At 42.5% G+C, this 19,261-nt stretch overlaps 1 protein-coding gene across 1 annotated transcript in view; it reads right to left on the bottom strand.

Moving 5' to 3' along the window:
• LOC141258807 (cytochrome P450 2C5-like) overlaps window positions 1-19,261 on the bottom strand; it is a 283,474-nt gene that overhangs the window by 192,125 nt on the left and 72,088 nt on the right. Inside the window, exons 4-5 of the mRNA XM_073673949.1 lie at window positions 10,425-10,574; window positions 6,363-6,523 (exon numbers count right to left, since the gene is read on the bottom strand). Of these exons, the coding sequence (XP_073530050.1) occupies window positions 6,363-6,523; window positions 10,425-10,574 (311 nt within the window). The remainder of the gene's footprint in view (window positions 1-6,362; window positions 6,524-10,424; window positions 10,575-19,261) is intronic.

Here is a 19,261-nt window from a genome sequence, read left to right as displayed (position 1 = left end):
ACTCGCTTCGACTTTATCCTACATTTCCGCCCGGCGGACAAGAATGTTAAAGCTGACACCTTGTTCCAATCCTTCCTGTCTTCCAACCTTGAGGAGGAGCCTATGCACATCATCGACTCCTCCAAAGTGATGAGTATGGCCCCCTTGGATCTGACTCGTCTCCCAGCCGGTAAGACGTTTGTAGCGGTTCCAGATCGGGAGAAGATTCTTCACTGGTGTCATTCATCTAAACTAGCCGGCCATGCCGGTCAGAAGAAGACCTTCCTGCTCATTACCCGGCATTACTGGTGGCCTACCCTGCTCAAGGATGTGGTAGACTTCATTTCGGCCTGTTTGTCTTGTGCCCGCAACAAAGTTCCCAGACATCTTCCAGCCGGTCGCCTCCTGCCTCTTCCGGTACCTGCTGCCCCATGGCAGCACATTGTTATGGACTTTATTACAGATATCCCTGTTTCTGCCAGCTGTACAGTCATTTGGATGGTCACCGACTACTTTTCTAAAATGGCCCACTTCATCCCTCTGCCTGGTCTCCCGTCTGCATCGGAGCTGGCTAAGGACTTCATCCTTCACATCTTCCACATTGTGTCTGATCGAGGGGTTCAGTTCACCTCACGCTTCTGGAGAGCTACGTGTAAGCTGCTGGATGTCACCCTGGATTTCTCCTCCGCTTACCATCCACAGTCCAACGGCCAAGTGGAGCGTATCAACCAGATCCTTACCAGCTACCTCTGGCACTTTGTTAATGCTCACCATACCGATTAGGTGGAGCTCCTACCATGGGCCGAGTTCTCCTACAATAACCATGAGAGTGGTCCCGGTTCTTTGTAGTTTATGGTCTACGTCCCCAGATTCAGTTTCCCGTCTCCGCTTCTGTGGACAACGCTGCCGCGGAGTCTCCGGTCAGCGAATTTTCCACCATTTGGGAAAATACTAGGTCTGCACTTCTTCAGTCCTCTGAGTGGATGAAGAGACATGCTGACAAGAGACGTCTGGATCCACCTCAATTCCGTCCTGGAGACAAGGTTTGGTTCTCCTCCAAACATGTTCGGCTCAAAATACCCTCCTATAAGTTGGGTCCTCGGTTCATCGGTCCATTTGAAGTCCTCAAACAAATCAATCCCGGCCACCTTGCGTATTCCCAACTCCTTCCATGTATCTCTCCTCAAACCAGTTGTGTTTAATTCTTTTTCCAACAATCCAGGTACTCCCCCTGCTCCGGTTTCCGCTGAGGACGTTTTTGAGGTAGAGAACATTCTGGCCACCAAGAGGGTAAAAGGAAAAAACTTTTTTTCTGGTGGATTGGAGGGGGTTTGGCCAAGAGGAGAGAACTTGGGAACCCAGGGAGAACATTCATGCCCAGCTTCTCCTTGAAAAATTTCTTTCTGGCCTAAAATAGAGGGGGCGTAAAGGAGGGGGTACTGTAGCATCGGCGTCTCTGCTCCATGCCAGGCAGAGATGCCGTCCCTCTCACCGCCGTGCTTCCTGCCCGGCGTCCTCCAGCGCTCCTCTTCCTGCTACTGCCGGCACGCGCAGCTTCCCAGGCACGGTGCTTAGGGCGCACGTGCGCTCCCTCCCTCTTAAAGGGGCCGTGTGCGCCGCCCTAGGAGTCCCCGGCCAATTGCCGGAGGTCCTCCCATATATAAAGCACCTCCTCCAATATGGAGGTGCCCGAGCAATAGTTGTTGCATAGTGTACTTACCTCTGCTTCAGCCCTCAGGTCCCGCTGCTAGCCTGACTATTAGTCCTGCCCGCCAGCCTGACTACCAATCCAGTCCGCCAGCCTGACTAGTTTCCAGCCCGACAGTCTGTCTTCCGTTCAGTCCGCCAGTCTGTCTATGGGCTCTGCCCGCCTCCATATCTGGAAGCACCTGACTGCTACCTGCCGTGCCTACCTGGAGGCTCCTGCTTGCTACCTGCCGTGCCTACCTGGAGGCTCCTGCCTGTCACTTGCCGTGACCACCTGTCAGCCTACCTGGAGGCTTCTGCCAGTCACTTGCCGTGACCACTTGACAGCCTATCTAGAGGCTCCTGCCCATCACTTACCGTGACCACTCTGACAGCCTACCTAGAGGCTCCTGCCTGTCACCTTCCGTGACCACCTGACAGCCTACCTAGAGGCTCCCGCCTGTTGCCTGTCGTGTCTGCCAGTCCATCTACCCGGAATATTCGTCAGCCTGCCTGCTGTGCCCATCTGCAATATCGGTCAGTCCCTGCCATCTGTTCCATGGGAGTCACCTACTCCCTTACAAGGTCAGCCCCAGAGTAGCACCTGGTCCCTCTGCTCGGACCCTCCCTGGTCACGGAGTTGATTGAGCTGCCGTACGACCTTGGTCGCTCCGAGTTGATACCTAGTTACGCCCCTCTGGGTCCCTCCTTGCCCTGTAGCACAGAGGTTTCACCACCCGGATCCGTAACAATGGGAAGAGGAAGAAGATGGCCGGATGGAAGGTGCCTGGGAACCTTGTTACGAGCACAAGAGGAACAAGTCACGGCAAAGTCCGCAACATCCTTGCGCAGGGTAGGCCACCAATAATGTCGGGCGATGAGCAGAAAAGTCTTCCTCTGGCCAGCATGACCAGCTAGTTTGGATGAATGGCCCCAGAGTAGAACCTTCTTGTGATCCGGAATCGCTACAAAGGTCTTACTGGGTGGTAGATGAGACAGGTCATTACTTTGGTGGGGTCAATGATATGTCGAGGCTCCTCCTCTTCGTCGGTAGACAGGAACGAGCGGGATGGAGCATCGGCTTTAATGTTCTTGTATGCCGGGCGGTAGTGCAGAGTGAAGCAGAATCGGGCAAAAAATAGAGACCACCTGGCGTGACGCGGATTTAGTCTTTGGGAGTTCTGCAAATAAGCGGGGTTCTTATGGTCAGTGTAGATGACCACCGGGTGCAGAGCCCCCTCAAGCAAATAGCGCCACTCCTCCAGCGCTAACTTGATGGCCAGCAGTTCTTGATCTCCTATAGAGTAGTTGCGGACGAGGAGAAGAGCTTGGAGAAGAATCCGCAGGTCACCATTCGCCTGGATGAGGATTTCTGGGTGAGCACTGCTCCGGCCCTGGAGGAGGAGGCATCAACCTACAGGAAGAACTGCTTGTTGCAATCCAGACGGTGTAGCACAGGAGCGGAGGAGAAGGCTTGTTTAAGGGAGACGAAGGCCTTCCCCGCCTCGGAAGTCCATTCCCTGGGATTTGCTCCTTTACGGCTGAGGGCAGAGATGGGAGCAGTCCGAGAGGAGAAATGAGGAATGAAGAGGCAGTAATAGTTTGCGAAACCCAGGAATAGTTGAATCGCCTTCAACCCCTCCGGTCGGGGCCACATTAAGATGGCAGACACCTTCTCAGGGTCCATCCGCAGACCGGTCTTGGAGATAATATAACCCAGGAACAGCAGAGAGGTCTGCTCAAAGAGGCATTTCTCGTATTTAGCATACAGCCGATTCTTCTGGAGCCTCAGTAGAACCTGACGAACATCTCTCTGGTGTGAGGGCAGATGCGGAGAGAATACCAAGATATCGTCTAGGTACACCACCAAGCAAGAATACAGGAGATCTCAGAAGATATTGTTAACAAGCTCCTGGAAGATGGCTGGAGCATTACAGAGACCGAAGGGCATCACGCGGTATTCATAGTGACCGTCCCGGGTGTTGAACTCGTCTCCCTGGTGAATCCGGACCAGATTGTACGCCTGACGAAGATCGAGCTTGGTGAAGATCTTCGCGCCTTTAAGGCGGTCAAACAGCTCCGAGATGAGAGGCAGGGGGTACTTATTTTTTATGGTAATCTGGTTTAGACCCCTGTAGTTGATAGCTGAGAGCTAGAGCCATCTTTATTCTTGACGAAGAAGAATCCTGCTCCAGCCGGGGAGGAGGATTTCTGGATACATCCCCTAGCAAGATTCTCCTCCATGTACTCAGACATGGCACGGGTCTCGGTCAGGGACAAGGGGTAGATTCGCCCGTGGGGAGGTGAAGCACCAGGTACCAGTTCGATGGGGCAATCATACAGCCTATGAGGTGGTAGTGTCTCCGCTTCCTTTTGTCAAAGACGTCCACATAGGACCAGTAGGGTGTCGGCAGGCCAGGTAGATTAGCCAGAGTAGACAGGGGTCGAGCAGGACGAACAGGAACCAGACAGGACTCATAGCATTCCTGACCGCAACAGAGCACTTCACTAGATCTCCAATTCAGGACGGGCTCATGTCTTTGTAACCAGGGTAGACCAAGCAAGAGGGAGTGAGAGAGACCGGACAGCGCATGAAAGGAGATCTCCGAGTGCAGCATTCCCACCTGAAGGGTTACAGGCTCAGTGACAAGCAAGATGGTTTCCGGGAGAAGCTTCCCATCCACAGAGGCAACCGCCAACAGTTCAGCCAGATGTATGGTAGGAATCTGATAACGCTCCACAACGGCCTGTTGAATGAGATTCCCAGCGGCTCTGGAATCCAGATGGGCAGTCTCGAAGAAGTGGGTCAAGGACGGAGAGGATTTACTCTTGCCTGGGACAACCTTTCTGAGCAATCCTAGACACTGGAGTTTCCCCGCTTCACCAGGCAGGAACGGATCAGATGCTCTATGCTGCCTCAGTGGAAGCTACTCCCCTCGGCTCTGACGAACATGCCCGGGGGATTGCTGGTTGCGAGGCTGGCCTTTGGAAGGTTGGAGCAAGACGCGGAAATCTTCTCTCCCGGGTTGTCTCCTTAGCATGTTCCAGAAAACGGATGTCAATCCGGTTAGCTAATGACACCAGGACGTCCAGGGTGGAAGGTATGTCATGACCGGCTAGCTCGTCCTTGATCCGTCTGGAAAGGCCCTCCCAAAAGGTGGACACCAGTGCCTCATTATTCCAAGCCAGTTCAGATGTGAGAGTCCCTTGACGGAGTCGGAGAAGTGAGGAGGCAGTAGAAGATCTTCGTCCAGGTTCATAGAACACCTTCCAGAAAGCCGCTAGGAAGGACTGGAGATCGGACACCAGAGGATCCCCTCTCTCCCACAGAGGGTTAAGCCACGCCAACGCTTCTCCGGTGAGGTGAGACATGATGAATACCACCTTGGCCCGGTTGGAGATGAACTGGTGTGCAGGAGTTCATAGTGCAGCGTGCACTGATTTATGAAGCCCCGACATAGGACAGGGTCACCATCAAAACGTGGAGGCGCAGAAAGCCGGGGTTCAAAGCCGGATGCCACAGTGCCACTGGGTTGAGGTGTAGCAGGGGCAGGTGCCGCTCGGCTCTAGACGGAAACAATCGGGGTGGACAGCGTGTCCAGGCGGGAGTTGACTGTCCGCAGGTAGGACAGGATAGTTTCCTGTTGGGATCTCTGGTACAGGTCAGAGAGCGAAGGAGCCTGGGAGCCACCGGATTCCATGGCCTGTGCAAACTGTTACGGGTCCGGGTGGTGGAACCTCGGTGCTTCGGTGCAAGGAGGGACCAGAGGGGCGTAACTAAGTGCCTACTCGGACTGACCCAGGCCACACGGTGGCTTAGTCAACTCCGTAAACCAGGGAGGGACCGGGTAGGTGAACCAGGTGCCACTCTGGGACCGATCTTGTGTGAGAGCAGGTGACTCCCACGGGTCAGATGACAGGAGTTAACCGGTACAGTGGGTGAGCACGGCAGGAAGGCTGGCGGGTGATCCGGGTAGATAAGCAGGCAGGTACGGCAGATAGCCAGACAGGTGCTCTGGGTAGGCAAGCAGGCGGGTACGGCGGATAGCCAGACAGGTGCTCGTGGTGTGCGCCACAGCAGCAGGAGAGCAGGAAGACGCCGGACTGGGACCGCGGTGGTGGGGGGAACGACATATCTGCCCGGCAGGAGGCAGAGACGCCGATGCTACACCCTGCAGACTGCCTGGAGCAGCCGTCTGAAAAATGCTCGAATTTCCCATGGATTTACATTGGGTTCGTTATTTGGATCGAGCACTCAAGCATTCCAATTTTCTCGACCCGAGCATCGAGCACCCGAGCACTTTAGTGCTCGCCCATCACTAATCTATGGTATAAAGGGAACCGGTCATATCCAGAAATCCTAGTCATATTTAGATACAAGTTTAATTTGCAAAAAAATAGCATTTAAATTCTGTTCAACAGACTTACTGGAGCTGCGGCTACAGGGAAAAAAAATGTCTAGAAATACAGTGTGCAATAATCGATGCTGATCTGTATGTGGTAAGGGGTTGTTAATTTGCAGAAGATAAACATATGTCCATGCTCGGTACAATCTGGTGGGACTTCCTATGGCGTTAGGAGTCCTCAGGCCAGAATGAAGCCTTGTGAATGTCGGAATACATTGTGCTCTAATGGCTGGTGAATAAAGACAGTACATACACAAGCACATTGAAAAAAAATCATAATAATGAATTTACCAAGTAAATGGGAGTCCCAAGTAATCTAGTAATGTCCATTACTATGATCAAGAGCCTCTCAAGTTTGGGATCATTTGAATCAAAGCGATGTCCAAATAATATAGATACAATGATATTACAGAAGGCAGCGTTCATTATCATGGTGTTGTCAAAGGGTTCACCTAAAGGAACAGCAAAAGTTATAGGAAGATAATGTTTAGGAAGCAAAATATCAGTTTATTACCAAACTAAAGATAGATACTAATTCTAAAAAGATTTTAGAATAATTGAGGAAGATGTTAAGTAGATATATTCATCTACCTAGGAAGCCAGGATTGTATCATTCATGGTCACAGATCTAAACAGTCAGAGGCCCACTAATGTCAGCGCTATTTTCAGCTGAATGTGACATTATTACAGGATGGGGTGCAGTATAATAATAATTATATCCTTGTACATAGGGGCAGTATTATAGTAGTTATATCCTTGTACATACGGAGCAGTATTATAGTAGTCATATTCTTGTACATACGGAGCAGTATTATAGTAGTTATATCCTTGTACATAGGGAGCAGTATTATAGTAGTTATATTCTTGTACATACGGAGCAGTATTATAGTAGTTATATTCTTGTACATAGGAACAGTATTATAGTAGTTATATTCTTGTACATAGGGGCAGTATTATAGTAGTTATATTCTTGTACATAGGAGCAGTATTATAATAGTTATATTCCTGTACATAGGAGCAGTATTATAGTAGTTATATTCTTGTACATAGGAGCAGTATTATAGTAGTTATATTCTTGTACATAGGAGCAGTATTATAGTAGTTATATTCTTGTACATAGGAGCAGTATTATAGTAGTTATATTCTTGTACATAGGAGCAGTATTATAGTAGATATATTTTTGTACATAGGAGCAGTATTATGGTAGTTATATTCTTGTATATAGCAGCAGTATTATAGTAGTTATATTCTTGTATATAGCAGCAGTATTATAGTAGTTATATTCTGGTACATAGGGGCAGAATTATAGTAGTTATATTCTTGTACACTGGGGCAGTATTATACTTGTTATATTCTTGTACATTAGGGACAATATTATAGTGGTTATATTGTGGTACATAGGGACAGAATTATAGTAGTTATATACGTGTACATTGAGCCAGTATTATAGTTATTATATTCTTGTACACAGGAGCAGTATTATAGTAGTTATATTATTTTACATAGGAGCAGTATTATATTGGTTATATTCTTGTACATACAGGCAGTATTATAATAGTTATATTCCTGTACATAGGAGCAGTATTATAGTAGTTATATTCTTGTACATAGAGGCAGTATTATAGTAGTTATATTCATGCATATAGCAGCAGTATTATAGTAGTTATATTCTTGTACATAGCAGCAGTATTATAGTAGTTATATTCTTGTACATAGGAGGCAGTATTATAGTAGCTAAATTCTTGTACATAGGGGGCAGTATTATAGTAGTTATATTCTTGTACATAGGAGCAGTATTATAGTAGTTATATTCTTGTACATAGGGGCAGTATTATAGTAGCTATATTCTTGTACATAGGGGGCAGTATTATAGTAGTTCTATTCTTGTACACAGGAGCAGTATTATAGTAGTTATATTCTTGTACATAGGGGCAGTATTATAGTAGCTATATTCTTGTACATAGGGGGCAGTATTATAGTAGTTCTATTCTTGTACACAGGGGCAGAATTATAGTAGTTATATTCTTGTACACAGGGGCAGTATTATAGTAGTTATATTCTTGTACATAGGAGCAGTATTATGGTAGTTATATTCTTGTACATAGGAGCAGTATTATAATAGTTATATTCTTGTACATAGAGGCAGTATTATAGTAGTTATATTCTTGTATATAGCAGCAGTATTATAGTAGTTATATTCTTGTACATTGGAGCAGTATTATGGTAGTTATATTCTTGTACATAGGAGCAGCATTATAGTAGTTATATTCTTGTACATAGAGGCAGTATTATAGTAGTTATATTCTTGTATATAGCAGCAGTATTATAGTAGTTATATTCTTGTACATAGCAGCAGTATTATAGTAGTTATATTCTTGTACATTGGAGCAGTATTATGGTAGTTATATTCTTGTACATAGGAGTATTATATTAGATATATTCTTGTACATAGAGGCAGTATTATAGTAGTTATATTCTTGTATATAGCAGCAGTATTATAGTAGTTATATTCTTGTACATAGCAGCAGTATTATAGTAGTTATATTCTTGTACATTGGAGCAGTATTATGGTAGTTATATTCTTGTACTTAGGAGCAGTATTATAGTAGTTATATTTTTATACATAGGGGCAGTATTATAGTAGTTATATTCTTGTACATAGGAGCAGCATTATAGTAGTTATATTCTTGTACATAGAGGCAGTATTATAGTAGTTATATTCTTGTATATAGCAGCAGTATTATAGTAGTTATATTCTTGTACATAGCAGCAGTATTATAGTAGTTATATTCTTGTACATAGGAAGCAGTATTATAGTAGTTATATTCTTGTACAGAGGGGGCAGTATTATAGTAGTTCTATTCTTGTACACAGGGGCAGTATTATAGTAGTTATATTCTTGTACACAGGGGCAGTATTATAGTAGTTATATTCTTGTACATAGGAGCTGTATTACGGTAGTTATTTTCTTGTACATAGGAGCAGTATTATAATAGTTATATTCCTATACATAGGAGCAGTATTATAGTAGTTATATTCTTGTACATAGAGGCAGTATTATAGTGGTTCTATTCTTGTACACAGGGGCAGTATTATAGTAGTTATATTCTTTTACACAGGGGCAGTATTATAGAAGTTATATTCTTGTACATAGGAGCAGTATTATAGTAGTTATATTCTTGTACATAGGGGGCGGTATTATAGTAGTTATATTCTTGTACATAGGGGGCAGTATTATAGTAGTTCTATTCTTGTACACAGGGGCAGTATTATAGTAGTTATATTCTTGTACACAGGGGCAGTATTATAGTAGTTATATTCTTGTGCATAGGAGCAGTATTATGGAAGTTATATTCTTGTACATAGGAGCAGTATTATAATAGTTATATTTCTGTACATAGGAGCAGTATTATAGTAGTTATATTCTTGTACATAGAGGCAGTATTATAGTAGTTATATTCTTGTATATAGCAGCAGTATTATAGTAGTTATATTCTTATACATAGCAGCAGTATTATAGTAGTTATATTCTTGTACATTGGAGCAGTATTATGGTAGTTATATTCTTGTACACAGGTGTATTATAGTAGATATATTCTTGTACATAGGAGCAGTATTATAGTAGTTATATTCTTGTACATAGGAGCAGTATTATAGTAGTTATATTCTTGTACATAGGAGCAGTATTATAGTAGTTATATTCTTGTACATAGGGGGCAGTATTATAGTAGTTATATTCTTGTACATAGGAGCAGTATTATAGTAGTTATATTCTTGCACATAGGAGCAGTATTATATTAGTTATATTCCTGTACATAGGGGCAGTATGATAGTAGTTATATTCTTGTACATAGGGGACAGTATTATAGTTGTTATATTCTTGTACATAGGGGGCAGTATTATAGTAGTTATATTCTTATACATAGAAGCAGTATTATAGTAGTTATATTCTTGTACATAGGGGGCAGTATTATAGAGTTATATTCTTGTATATAGGGGACAATGTTATAGTAGTTATTTTCTTTTACATAGGGGGAAGTAATATAGTGGTTATATTCTGGTACATACAGTAAGGGCAGTATTATAGTAGTTATATTCTTGTGCATAGGGGACAATATTATAGTAGTTATATTCTTGTACATAGGGGCAATATTATATTAGTTATATTCTTGTACATAGGGGGCAGTATTATAATAGTTATATACTTGTACACAGGGGAATCCTTTTTATAGCATACAGTATATACTTTAGAAGGCACCATTACAGTTGTCTAACATAACATGACCAATGGATGATTTAATGACTTTGCACCATATACATGTTATCTTTAGCATAATAAGACTGATCACTGACCTTTGTAGGATTTAAATGTCTGTACTAAACAATTAGTTTCCTCATTAATCTTGTCTTCTATTATTCTTTTCCCCACACCAATCTCTCGAAATGTAGAAAGAGTGAACCGTTTCATGGCTTTCCAGTTATGTCCATTAGAGAAGCCAATGCCTGAAGAAAAGACATGAAGAATATATTCTGTGTTTATCGTGATCACCTAGTCCCTCTTCTATCTTTCGTGCCACTTACATTGCAGAAATGCATAATACTTTTAAATAGTAAACAGGGTTTTATTTCCTTTCTTGCCCTTACCCCCTTGCATTGCTGGAGCATTTGACCTTCCTTCGGATGAATCCAAGAATTGGAAGATTTCCCACATGCCTTGTAATGAAAGTTGTTAATATCTAACTCTGACATTAAAGAGAATGAGACTGGCTTAGTTTCCCATTATCTTTGGGCCAAATTTATTAAGACATGTATTGTACATATGTAAGGTGATGGAAAAGTGAGAAGACTCAAACAGGTAATGCTGAACAGAGTGTTGTCAAGCGAACACCGCCATCTGCTGGTCAAAGATGATAAGAAAAGGGAAAGCAAAGAGAATTACAGTAGCAGGAACTGAAGAGTGAAGTGCTTGTTCCCTGAGAGAAGAGATTGGAAGAAACACCAGGTCAGGTGATAGCTGTGTTTCGCAGTTAGGAATTATAAAAGTCCCAGGAGGGCAGAGAAGTTGACGACAGAACCTGTATCAGGACAGATGTATGGAAGTAGTTGAGACAGGCCCGACCAGTGAAATGAAGCCCTGAGTGAGGAAGAGGGATTCGAGAGAGACGACCAGAGGAATTGAGATGACCAGAGAAAAAGCCAACTCGAGAAATAGAGATGACCTGAGAGAGAGACAAATGGAGAAATCGAGATGACCAGAGAGAAAGCCAACTAGAGAGATTGAAATCAGCTCTCTCTGAGTGACCAGAGAAACTTAGGTGACTGTGGTGTAAATTAAGGTACAGAGGGAACTGGGGGGGGGGGGCGCACTTCAGGAAATGGAGGTGGCCGGAGTAAAGGCATCATTGAAGTGACTAGTCGATAAGAGACTTGTGACTTAACGGAGTTGTACCACTGACTCCCATTAGAGCCTGTACTGTGATTGTTACAACCAATGTACTGACTATGGGACAATAGTGAGGAGCACAAAACTGACTATAGGCCAGGACATAGACGCCATTACCCATCATTATTCTTTATTGCCTTGTATGATAGTTTTATTGTTCGAATTGTTATAGCAACTTCCACTCTCAAATGGGTATACATTTCCACTGTAACATACTTCACTGCATTTCAATAATTTGACAAACCTTCTTAATTCTGTTTCCTAATCATCTAAACTGTTGTGCTAAATTACTAAATTATCTTTGGTTTAATTACCGCTGTATTCTCATCTTCTACGCTGTTGCATCCGAGCACCTGTTTACACATGCCAGTCTTAATGAAAATGCATACAGGATTAAAATGTGTCTAATTTATTAAGAGGCACATACTACTTAATGAATTAGTCACACAGTACAACTGCCTTGTGCCTTCCTTAGAGTTCTACCCGTCATGGATTGGAATACATTTCTGGCAAAAGTAATGCAGACGGCGAGGCAAAACATTGCCATGTTCCACCCATACTTTGCATACATTGGCGAAGCTAGTCAGGTTTGGCATGAACACACCAAAAGTTGTATATTTCTGCAATTTTTTAAGGTGCTTTATTACAAAAAACTAACGAAAACACTATAATGAATCAGAAACAACGTTCGGCTCTTTATGATTGATATCCTCCTTTCTTGACTTGCCCTCCAATTTCTTGGATACCCTTAAAGGGGTTACTCACGAACAAAAGTTCATTTTAATCAATCGCCTGATCATACCACTGATTTGCTTCCACAGACATCTTCCATAATAATGTTATATACAAATACAGTACATCTTACTAAATTAGAATATCATCAAAAAGTTAATTTATTTCAGTTCTTCAATAGAAAAAGTGAAACTCACATATTATATAGAGTCATTACAGAGAGATCTATTTCAAGTGTTTATTTCTGTTAATGTTGATGATTATGGCTTACAGCCAATGAAAACACGAAAGCCATTTTCTCAGTAAATTAGAATACTTTATAACAACAGCTTGAAAAATGTTTTTAAAATCTGAAATGTCCTACTGAAATGTATGTTCAGTAATTGCACTCAATACTTGGTCGGGGGCTCCATTTGCATCAATTACTGCATCAATGTGGTGTGGCATGGAGGCGATCAGCCTGTGGCCCTGCTGAGGTGTTATGGAAGCCCAGGTTGCTTTGATAGCAGCCTTCAGCTCATCTGCATTGTTGGGTCTGGTGTCTTTCATCTTCCTCTTGACAATACCCCATAGATTCTCTATAATAGATTCTCTATGGGGTTAAGGTCAGGCGAGTTTGCTGGCCAATCAAGCACAGTGATGCTGTTGTTTATAAACCAGGTATTGGTACTTTTGGCCGTGTGGACAGATGCCAAGTCCTGCTGGAGAATGAAATTTCCATCTTCAAAAAGCATGTCGGCAGAGAGAAGCATGAAGTGCTCTAAAATGTCCTGGTAGATGGCTGCGCTGACTTTGGTCTTGATAAAACACAATGAACCTACACCAGCAGATGATATGGCTCCCCAAACCATCACTGATTGTGGAAACTTCACACTAGACATCAAGCAGCTTGGATTGTGTCCTCTCCAGTCTTCCTCCAGACTCTGGGACCTTGATTTCCAAATGAAAATTGGAACTCTGGGACCTTGTGGAGTGTGTCAATGACTGCCTTCTGGACATATGTCAAGTCAGCAGTCTTCCCCATGATTGTGGAGCCTACTGAAACAGACTAAGGAACCTTTTTTGCTTAGGAAGCATTTGCAGGTGTTTTTTTGTTAATTATTCTAATTTACTGAGATACTGACTTTGTGTTTTCATTGGCTGTAAGCCATAATCATCAACATTAACAGAAATAAACAGTTGATATATATCACTCTGTTCGTAATGACTCTATATAATATATGAGTTTCACTTTTTGTATTGAAGAACTGAAATAAATTAACTTTTTGATGATATTCTAATCTAGTGAGATACACCTGAATATACAGAGGACAAAAATCTCTTCCTGCTCCTATGCTAGATGATCTTTCTGGTCCTGCTCCTGCCGGTAAAACCGGGAATTATAAAGTCTGAAAAAAGTGGTGAGATCAAACCATTTTTATTGAGCACTTGTTTAAGCTGAGCACTAGTACCTCTAGGTACTTCTAATTGTTTGTCAGTCTTTTGGCCTTCTGTCTTAGGTCCATTTTACTATACATTATTATAAGGTAATCTTATTGTCTATATTGAGAGGTTTACATATACAGTACAGACCAAAAGTTTGGACACACCTCATTTAAAGATTTTTCTGTATTTTCATGACTTTGAAAATTGTACATTCAAACTGAAGGCATCAAAACTATGAATTAACACATGTAGAATTATATACAGTACAGACCAAAAGTTTGGACACACCTTCTCATTTAAAGATTTTTCTGTATTTTCATGACTATGAAAATTGTACATTCACACTGAAGGCATCAAAACTATGAATTAACACATGTAAAATTATATACTTAGCAAAAAAGTGTGAAACAACTGAAAATATGTCTTATATTCTAGGTTCTTCAAAGTAGCCACCTTTTGCTTGGATGACTGCTTTGCACACTCTTGGCATTCTCTTGATGAGCTTCAAGAGGTAGTCACCGGAAATGGTCTTCCAACAATCTTGAAGGAGTTCCCAGAGATGCTTAGCACTTGTTGGCCCTTTTGCCTTCACTCTGCGGTCCAACTCACCCCAAACCATCTCGACTGGGTTCAGGTCTGGTGACTGTGGAGGCCAGGTCATCTGGCGTAGCACCCCATCACTCTCCTTCTTGGTCAGATAGCCCTTACACAGCCTGGAGGTGTGTTTGGGGTCATTGTCCTGTTGAAAAATAAATGATGGTCCAACTAAGCGCAAACCGGATGGAATAGCATGCCGCTGCAAGATGCTGTGGTAGCCAAGCTGGTTCAGTATGCCTTCAATTTTGAATAAATCCCCAACAGTGTCACCAGCAAAGCACCCCCACACCATCACACCTCCTCCTCCATGCTTCACGGTGGGAGCCAGGCATGTAGAGTCCATCCGTTCACCTTTTCCGCGTCGCACAAAGACACGGTGGTTGGAACCAAAGATCTCAAATTTGGACTCATCAGACCAAAGCACAGATTTCCACTGGTCTAATGTCCATTCTTTGTGTTCTTTAGCCCAAACAAGTCTCTTCCGCTTGTTGCCTGTCCTTAGCAGTGGTTTCCTAGCAGCTATTTTACCATGAAGGCCTGCTGCACAAAGTCTCCTCTTAACAGTTGTTGTAGAGATGTGTCTGCTGCTAGAACTCTGTGTGGCATTGACCTGGTCTCTAATCTGAGCTGCTGTTAACCTGCGATTTCTGAGGCTGGTGACTCGGATAAACTTATCCTCAGAAGCAGAGGTGACTCTTGGTCTTCCTTTCCTGGGGCGGTCCTCATGTGAGCCAGTTTCTTTGTAGCGCTTGATGGTTTGTGTAACTGCACTTGAGCACACTTTCAAAGTTTGCCCAATTTTTCGCACTGACTGAGAATGAAATTTCCATCTCCAAAAAGCTTGTCGGCAGAGGGAATCATGAAGTGCTCTAAAATTTCCTGGTAGATGGCTGCGCTGACTTTGGTCTTGATAAAACACAGTGGACCTACACACGTGGTCAAAATTGTTGGTACCCCTCGTTTAATGAGAGAGAAACCCACAATGGTCACAGAAGTAACTTGAATCTCACAAAAGTAATAATAAATTAAAAAATCTATGAAAATTAACAAATGAAAGTCAGATATTGCTTTTCAACCCTGCTTCCACAGAATTTAAAAAAAAATTAAACTCATGAAATAGGCCTGGACAGAAATGATGGTACCCCTGAAAACAATGTGACAAAGTGGACATGTTAAATCAAGTTGTGTCCACTAATTAGCATCGCAGGTGTCTACAATCATGTAATCAGTCAGTGGGCCTGTATATAGGATCTGTATATACAGATACTCACTGTGCTGTTTGGTGACATGGTGTGTACCACACTCAACATGGACCCGAGGAAGCAAAGGAAAGAGTTGTCTCAGGAGATTAGATTGAAAATTATAGACAAGGATGTTAAAGGTAAAGGTTATAAGACCATCTCCAAGTGGCTTGATGTTCCTGTGACTACAGGTGCACATATTATTCAGAAATTTAAGATCCATGGAACTGTAGCCAACCTCCCTGGACGAGACCGCAGGAGGAAAATTGATGATAAATCAAAGAGACGGATAATACGAATGGTAACGAAAGAGCCCAGGATAACTTCTAAAGAGATTAAAGGTGAACTTCAAGCTCAAGGAACATCAGTGTCAGATCGCACCATCCGTCATTGTTTGATCCAAAGTGGACCTCATGAGAGACGACCAAGGAGAACACCATTGTTGAAAAAAAATCATAGAAAAGCCAGACTGGAATTTGCCAAACTACATGTTGACAAACCACAAAGCTTCCGGGAGAATGTCCTATGGACAGATGAGACAAAAATGGAAGTTTTTGGCAAGGCACATCAGCCCAATGTTCACAGACGGAAAAATGAAGCATATCAAGAAAAGAACATTGTCCCTACTGTGAAACATGGAGGAGGCTCTTATGTTCTGGGGCTGCTTTTCTGCATCTGGCACAGTGTGTCTTTAAACTGTGCAGGGAACAATGAAATCTCAAGACTATCAAGGAATTCTAAAGAGAAATGTGCTGCCCAGTGTCAGAAAGCTTGGTCTCAGTCGCAGGTCATGGGTCTTGCAACAGGATAATGACCCAAAACACACAGCTAAAAACACCGAAGAATGGCTAAGAGGAAAACATTGGACTATTCTGAAGTGGCCTTCTATGAGCCCTGACCTAAATCCTATTGAGCATCTTTGGAAAGAGCTGAAACATGCCATCTGGAAAAGGCAACCTTCAAACACGAGACAACTGGAGCTGTTTGTTCATGATGAGTGGGCCAAAATACCTGTCAAGAGATGCAGAAGTGACAGTTACTGGAATTGTTTGATTGAAGTGATTGCCTTTGTTCAACAAAATATTAAGTTAAGAGTACGACCATTTCTGTCCAGGCTGATTTCATGAGTTAAATTTTTTTTTTAAATTCTGTGGAAGCAGGATTGAAAAACAATATCTGACTTTCATTTGTTCATTTTCATAGATTTTTTAATTTATTATTACTTTTGTCAGATTCAAGTTATTTCTGTTAGAACCCTCCTGTTTGTTTTTGTTTCTATCTTATCATAGAATCATAGAATCATAGAATGGTAGAGTTGGAACGGACCTCCTGGGTCATCTGGTCCAACCCCCTGCTCAAAGCAGGATTCACTAGATCATCTAAGACAGATGTCTGTCCAGCCTCTGTTTGAAGACGTCCATTGAAGGGGAACTCACCACCTCTCGTGGCAGCCTGTTCCACTCATTAATCACCCTAACTGTCAAAAAGTTTTTTCTAATATCTAATCTGTGTCTCCTCCCATTTAGTTTCATCCCATTGCTTCTAGTCTTTCCTTGTGCAAATGAGAATAAAGATGATCCTTCTACAATGTGACAGCCCTTGACATATTTGTAGACAGCTATTAAGTCTCCTCTCAGTCTTCTTTTTTGCAAGCTAAACATTCCCAAATCCTGCAACCGTTCCTCATAGGACAAGGTTTGCAGACCAGTCACCATTCTGGTCGCTCTTCTCTGAACTTGCTCCAGTTTGTCTATGTCTTTTTTAAAATGTGGTCCCCAAAACTGTACACAGTATTCCAGATGAGGTCTGACCAAAGAGGAGTAAAGACCGATAATGACTTCACGTGATCTAGACACTGTATGCTTCTGTTAATACATCCCAGAATTGTATTTGCCTTTTTTGCTGCTACATCACACTGTTGACTCATGTTCAGTCTATGATCTATTAGTATACCTAAGTCTTTTTCACATGTACTGTTGCTTAGTTCTATTCCTCCCATTCTGTATATGCTTTTTTCATTTTTATTGCCCAGATGTAGTACTTTGCATTTTTCCCTGTTAAAAACCATTCTGTTGGTTGCTGCCCACTGCTCCAGTTTATTTAGGTCTTTTTGAATCCTCTCTCTCTCTTCTCTAGTATTAGCTATCCCTCCTAGCTTTGTGTCATCAGCAAATTTAATCAGTTTACCCTCAATTCCTTCATCTAAATCATTGATAAAGATGTTGAACAATACAGGTCCCAGGACGGAGCCCTGGGGTACCCCACTTGAGACATTCATCCAGCTGGATGTGAAGCCATTTACAACCACCCTTTGAGTCCGATCACTAAGCCAGTTATGAATCCACCTAACAGTTGCCTGGTCCATTGCATACTTGGTCATTTTTTCAATAAGGATGGTGTGAGATACTTTGTCAAATGCTTTGCTGAAGTCAAGATATACTATATCTACAGCATTTCCCTGATCCACCCAGTCAGTGATTCTGTCATAGAAGGAAATTAAGTTAGTCTGACATGACTAGTTAGTTACAAACCCATGCTGACTCTGGTTAATCACTTCATTCTTATCCATGTACTTACATACATGTTGTTTAATAATTTGTTCAAAGATCTTTCCTGGTATAGAAGTCAGACTCACCGGCCTATAGTTCCCTGGGTCCACCTTCTTTCAAAAATTATGGAGAGTGGTTCTAAAATTTCTTCTACGATCTCCTTCAGTACTCTGGGGTGTAATTCATCTGGACCTGGAGACTTGAACTCATTTATGTTAGCTAAATATTCCCTCACAATCTTTCTGTTTACAGATAACCTGGATTCTTCTATTCCTTTAAAAGGACAGTGAAGATCAGTTGATGTTACATTTTCTTTCTGAGAGAAAACAGATGCAAAATAGGAATTAAAAAGTTCGGCCTTCTCAACATCCTCTCTTACCATTTCTCCATTTTCATCCTGTAAAAATCCTATAGCATCTTTGACTTTTCTTTTACTTCTGACATACCCCCAAAATCCTTTTTTATTGCTTTTGACATCTCTTGCAAGCCTTAATTCATTGTCAGCTTTAGCTAACCTGATACGTGACCTGCAGGATCTGCAGACTGCATTATAATCTTCTTTAGATATGCCTCCCTCTTTCCATTTAATAAACATTTCTTTCTTTCTTTTTAGCATGTGTTTAAGTTCTGTGTTCATCCATCCTGGTTTCCTTAAATGCTTCCCATTCTTCCTACTTTTCGGGATTGTTAACGATTGTGCTTTGAGAATCTCATTTTTAAAAATTTCCCATCCTTCCTGGACATTTTTGTCCTTAAGGACATCCAGCCATTGGATCCCTCCTATTCTCTTTCTGAGTCTCTTAAAATCTGCCTTTCTAAAATCTAACCTTGAAGTTTGAGTCTTCACATGTCTTCCTCCTCTAGTTATCCAAAATTCTATAATAGCATGATCGCTGCCTCCTAGGGTCCCAGCCACCTTTACCTCCTCAACCATTTCCTCCCTGTTTATAAGGATTAGATCCAAAGTAGCAGATCCCCTTGTTTTCTCCCCTACCTTTTGGAAGATAAAGTGGTCAGCAAGAGAGGATAAGAATTTGCTTGACCTGTTAGTTTTACTTGAGAGAGATTCCCAACAAATGTCTGGATAGTTGAAATCTCCCATGACCACTACGTCATATTTTTTGGAGAACTTGGTCATTTGATACATAAAGAGTTCATCCATATCTTCAGCTTGCCCAGGTAGCCTGTAGTAAATGCCTACAA

Source organism: Phyllobates terribilis, unplaced genomic scaffold (genome assembly GCF_046119375.1).
Source record: "Phyllobates terribilis strain yellow unplaced genomic scaffold, ASM4611937v1 Scaffold_3__8_contigs__length_932513732, whole genome shotgun sequence".
NCBI classification, from domain to species: Eukaryota; Metazoa; Chordata; class Amphibia; order Anura; family Dendrobatidae; genus Phyllobates; species Phyllobates terribilis.
Note: the sequence above shows the minus strand (reverse complement) of the source record. Positions and strands in the feature narration are given on the sequence as shown.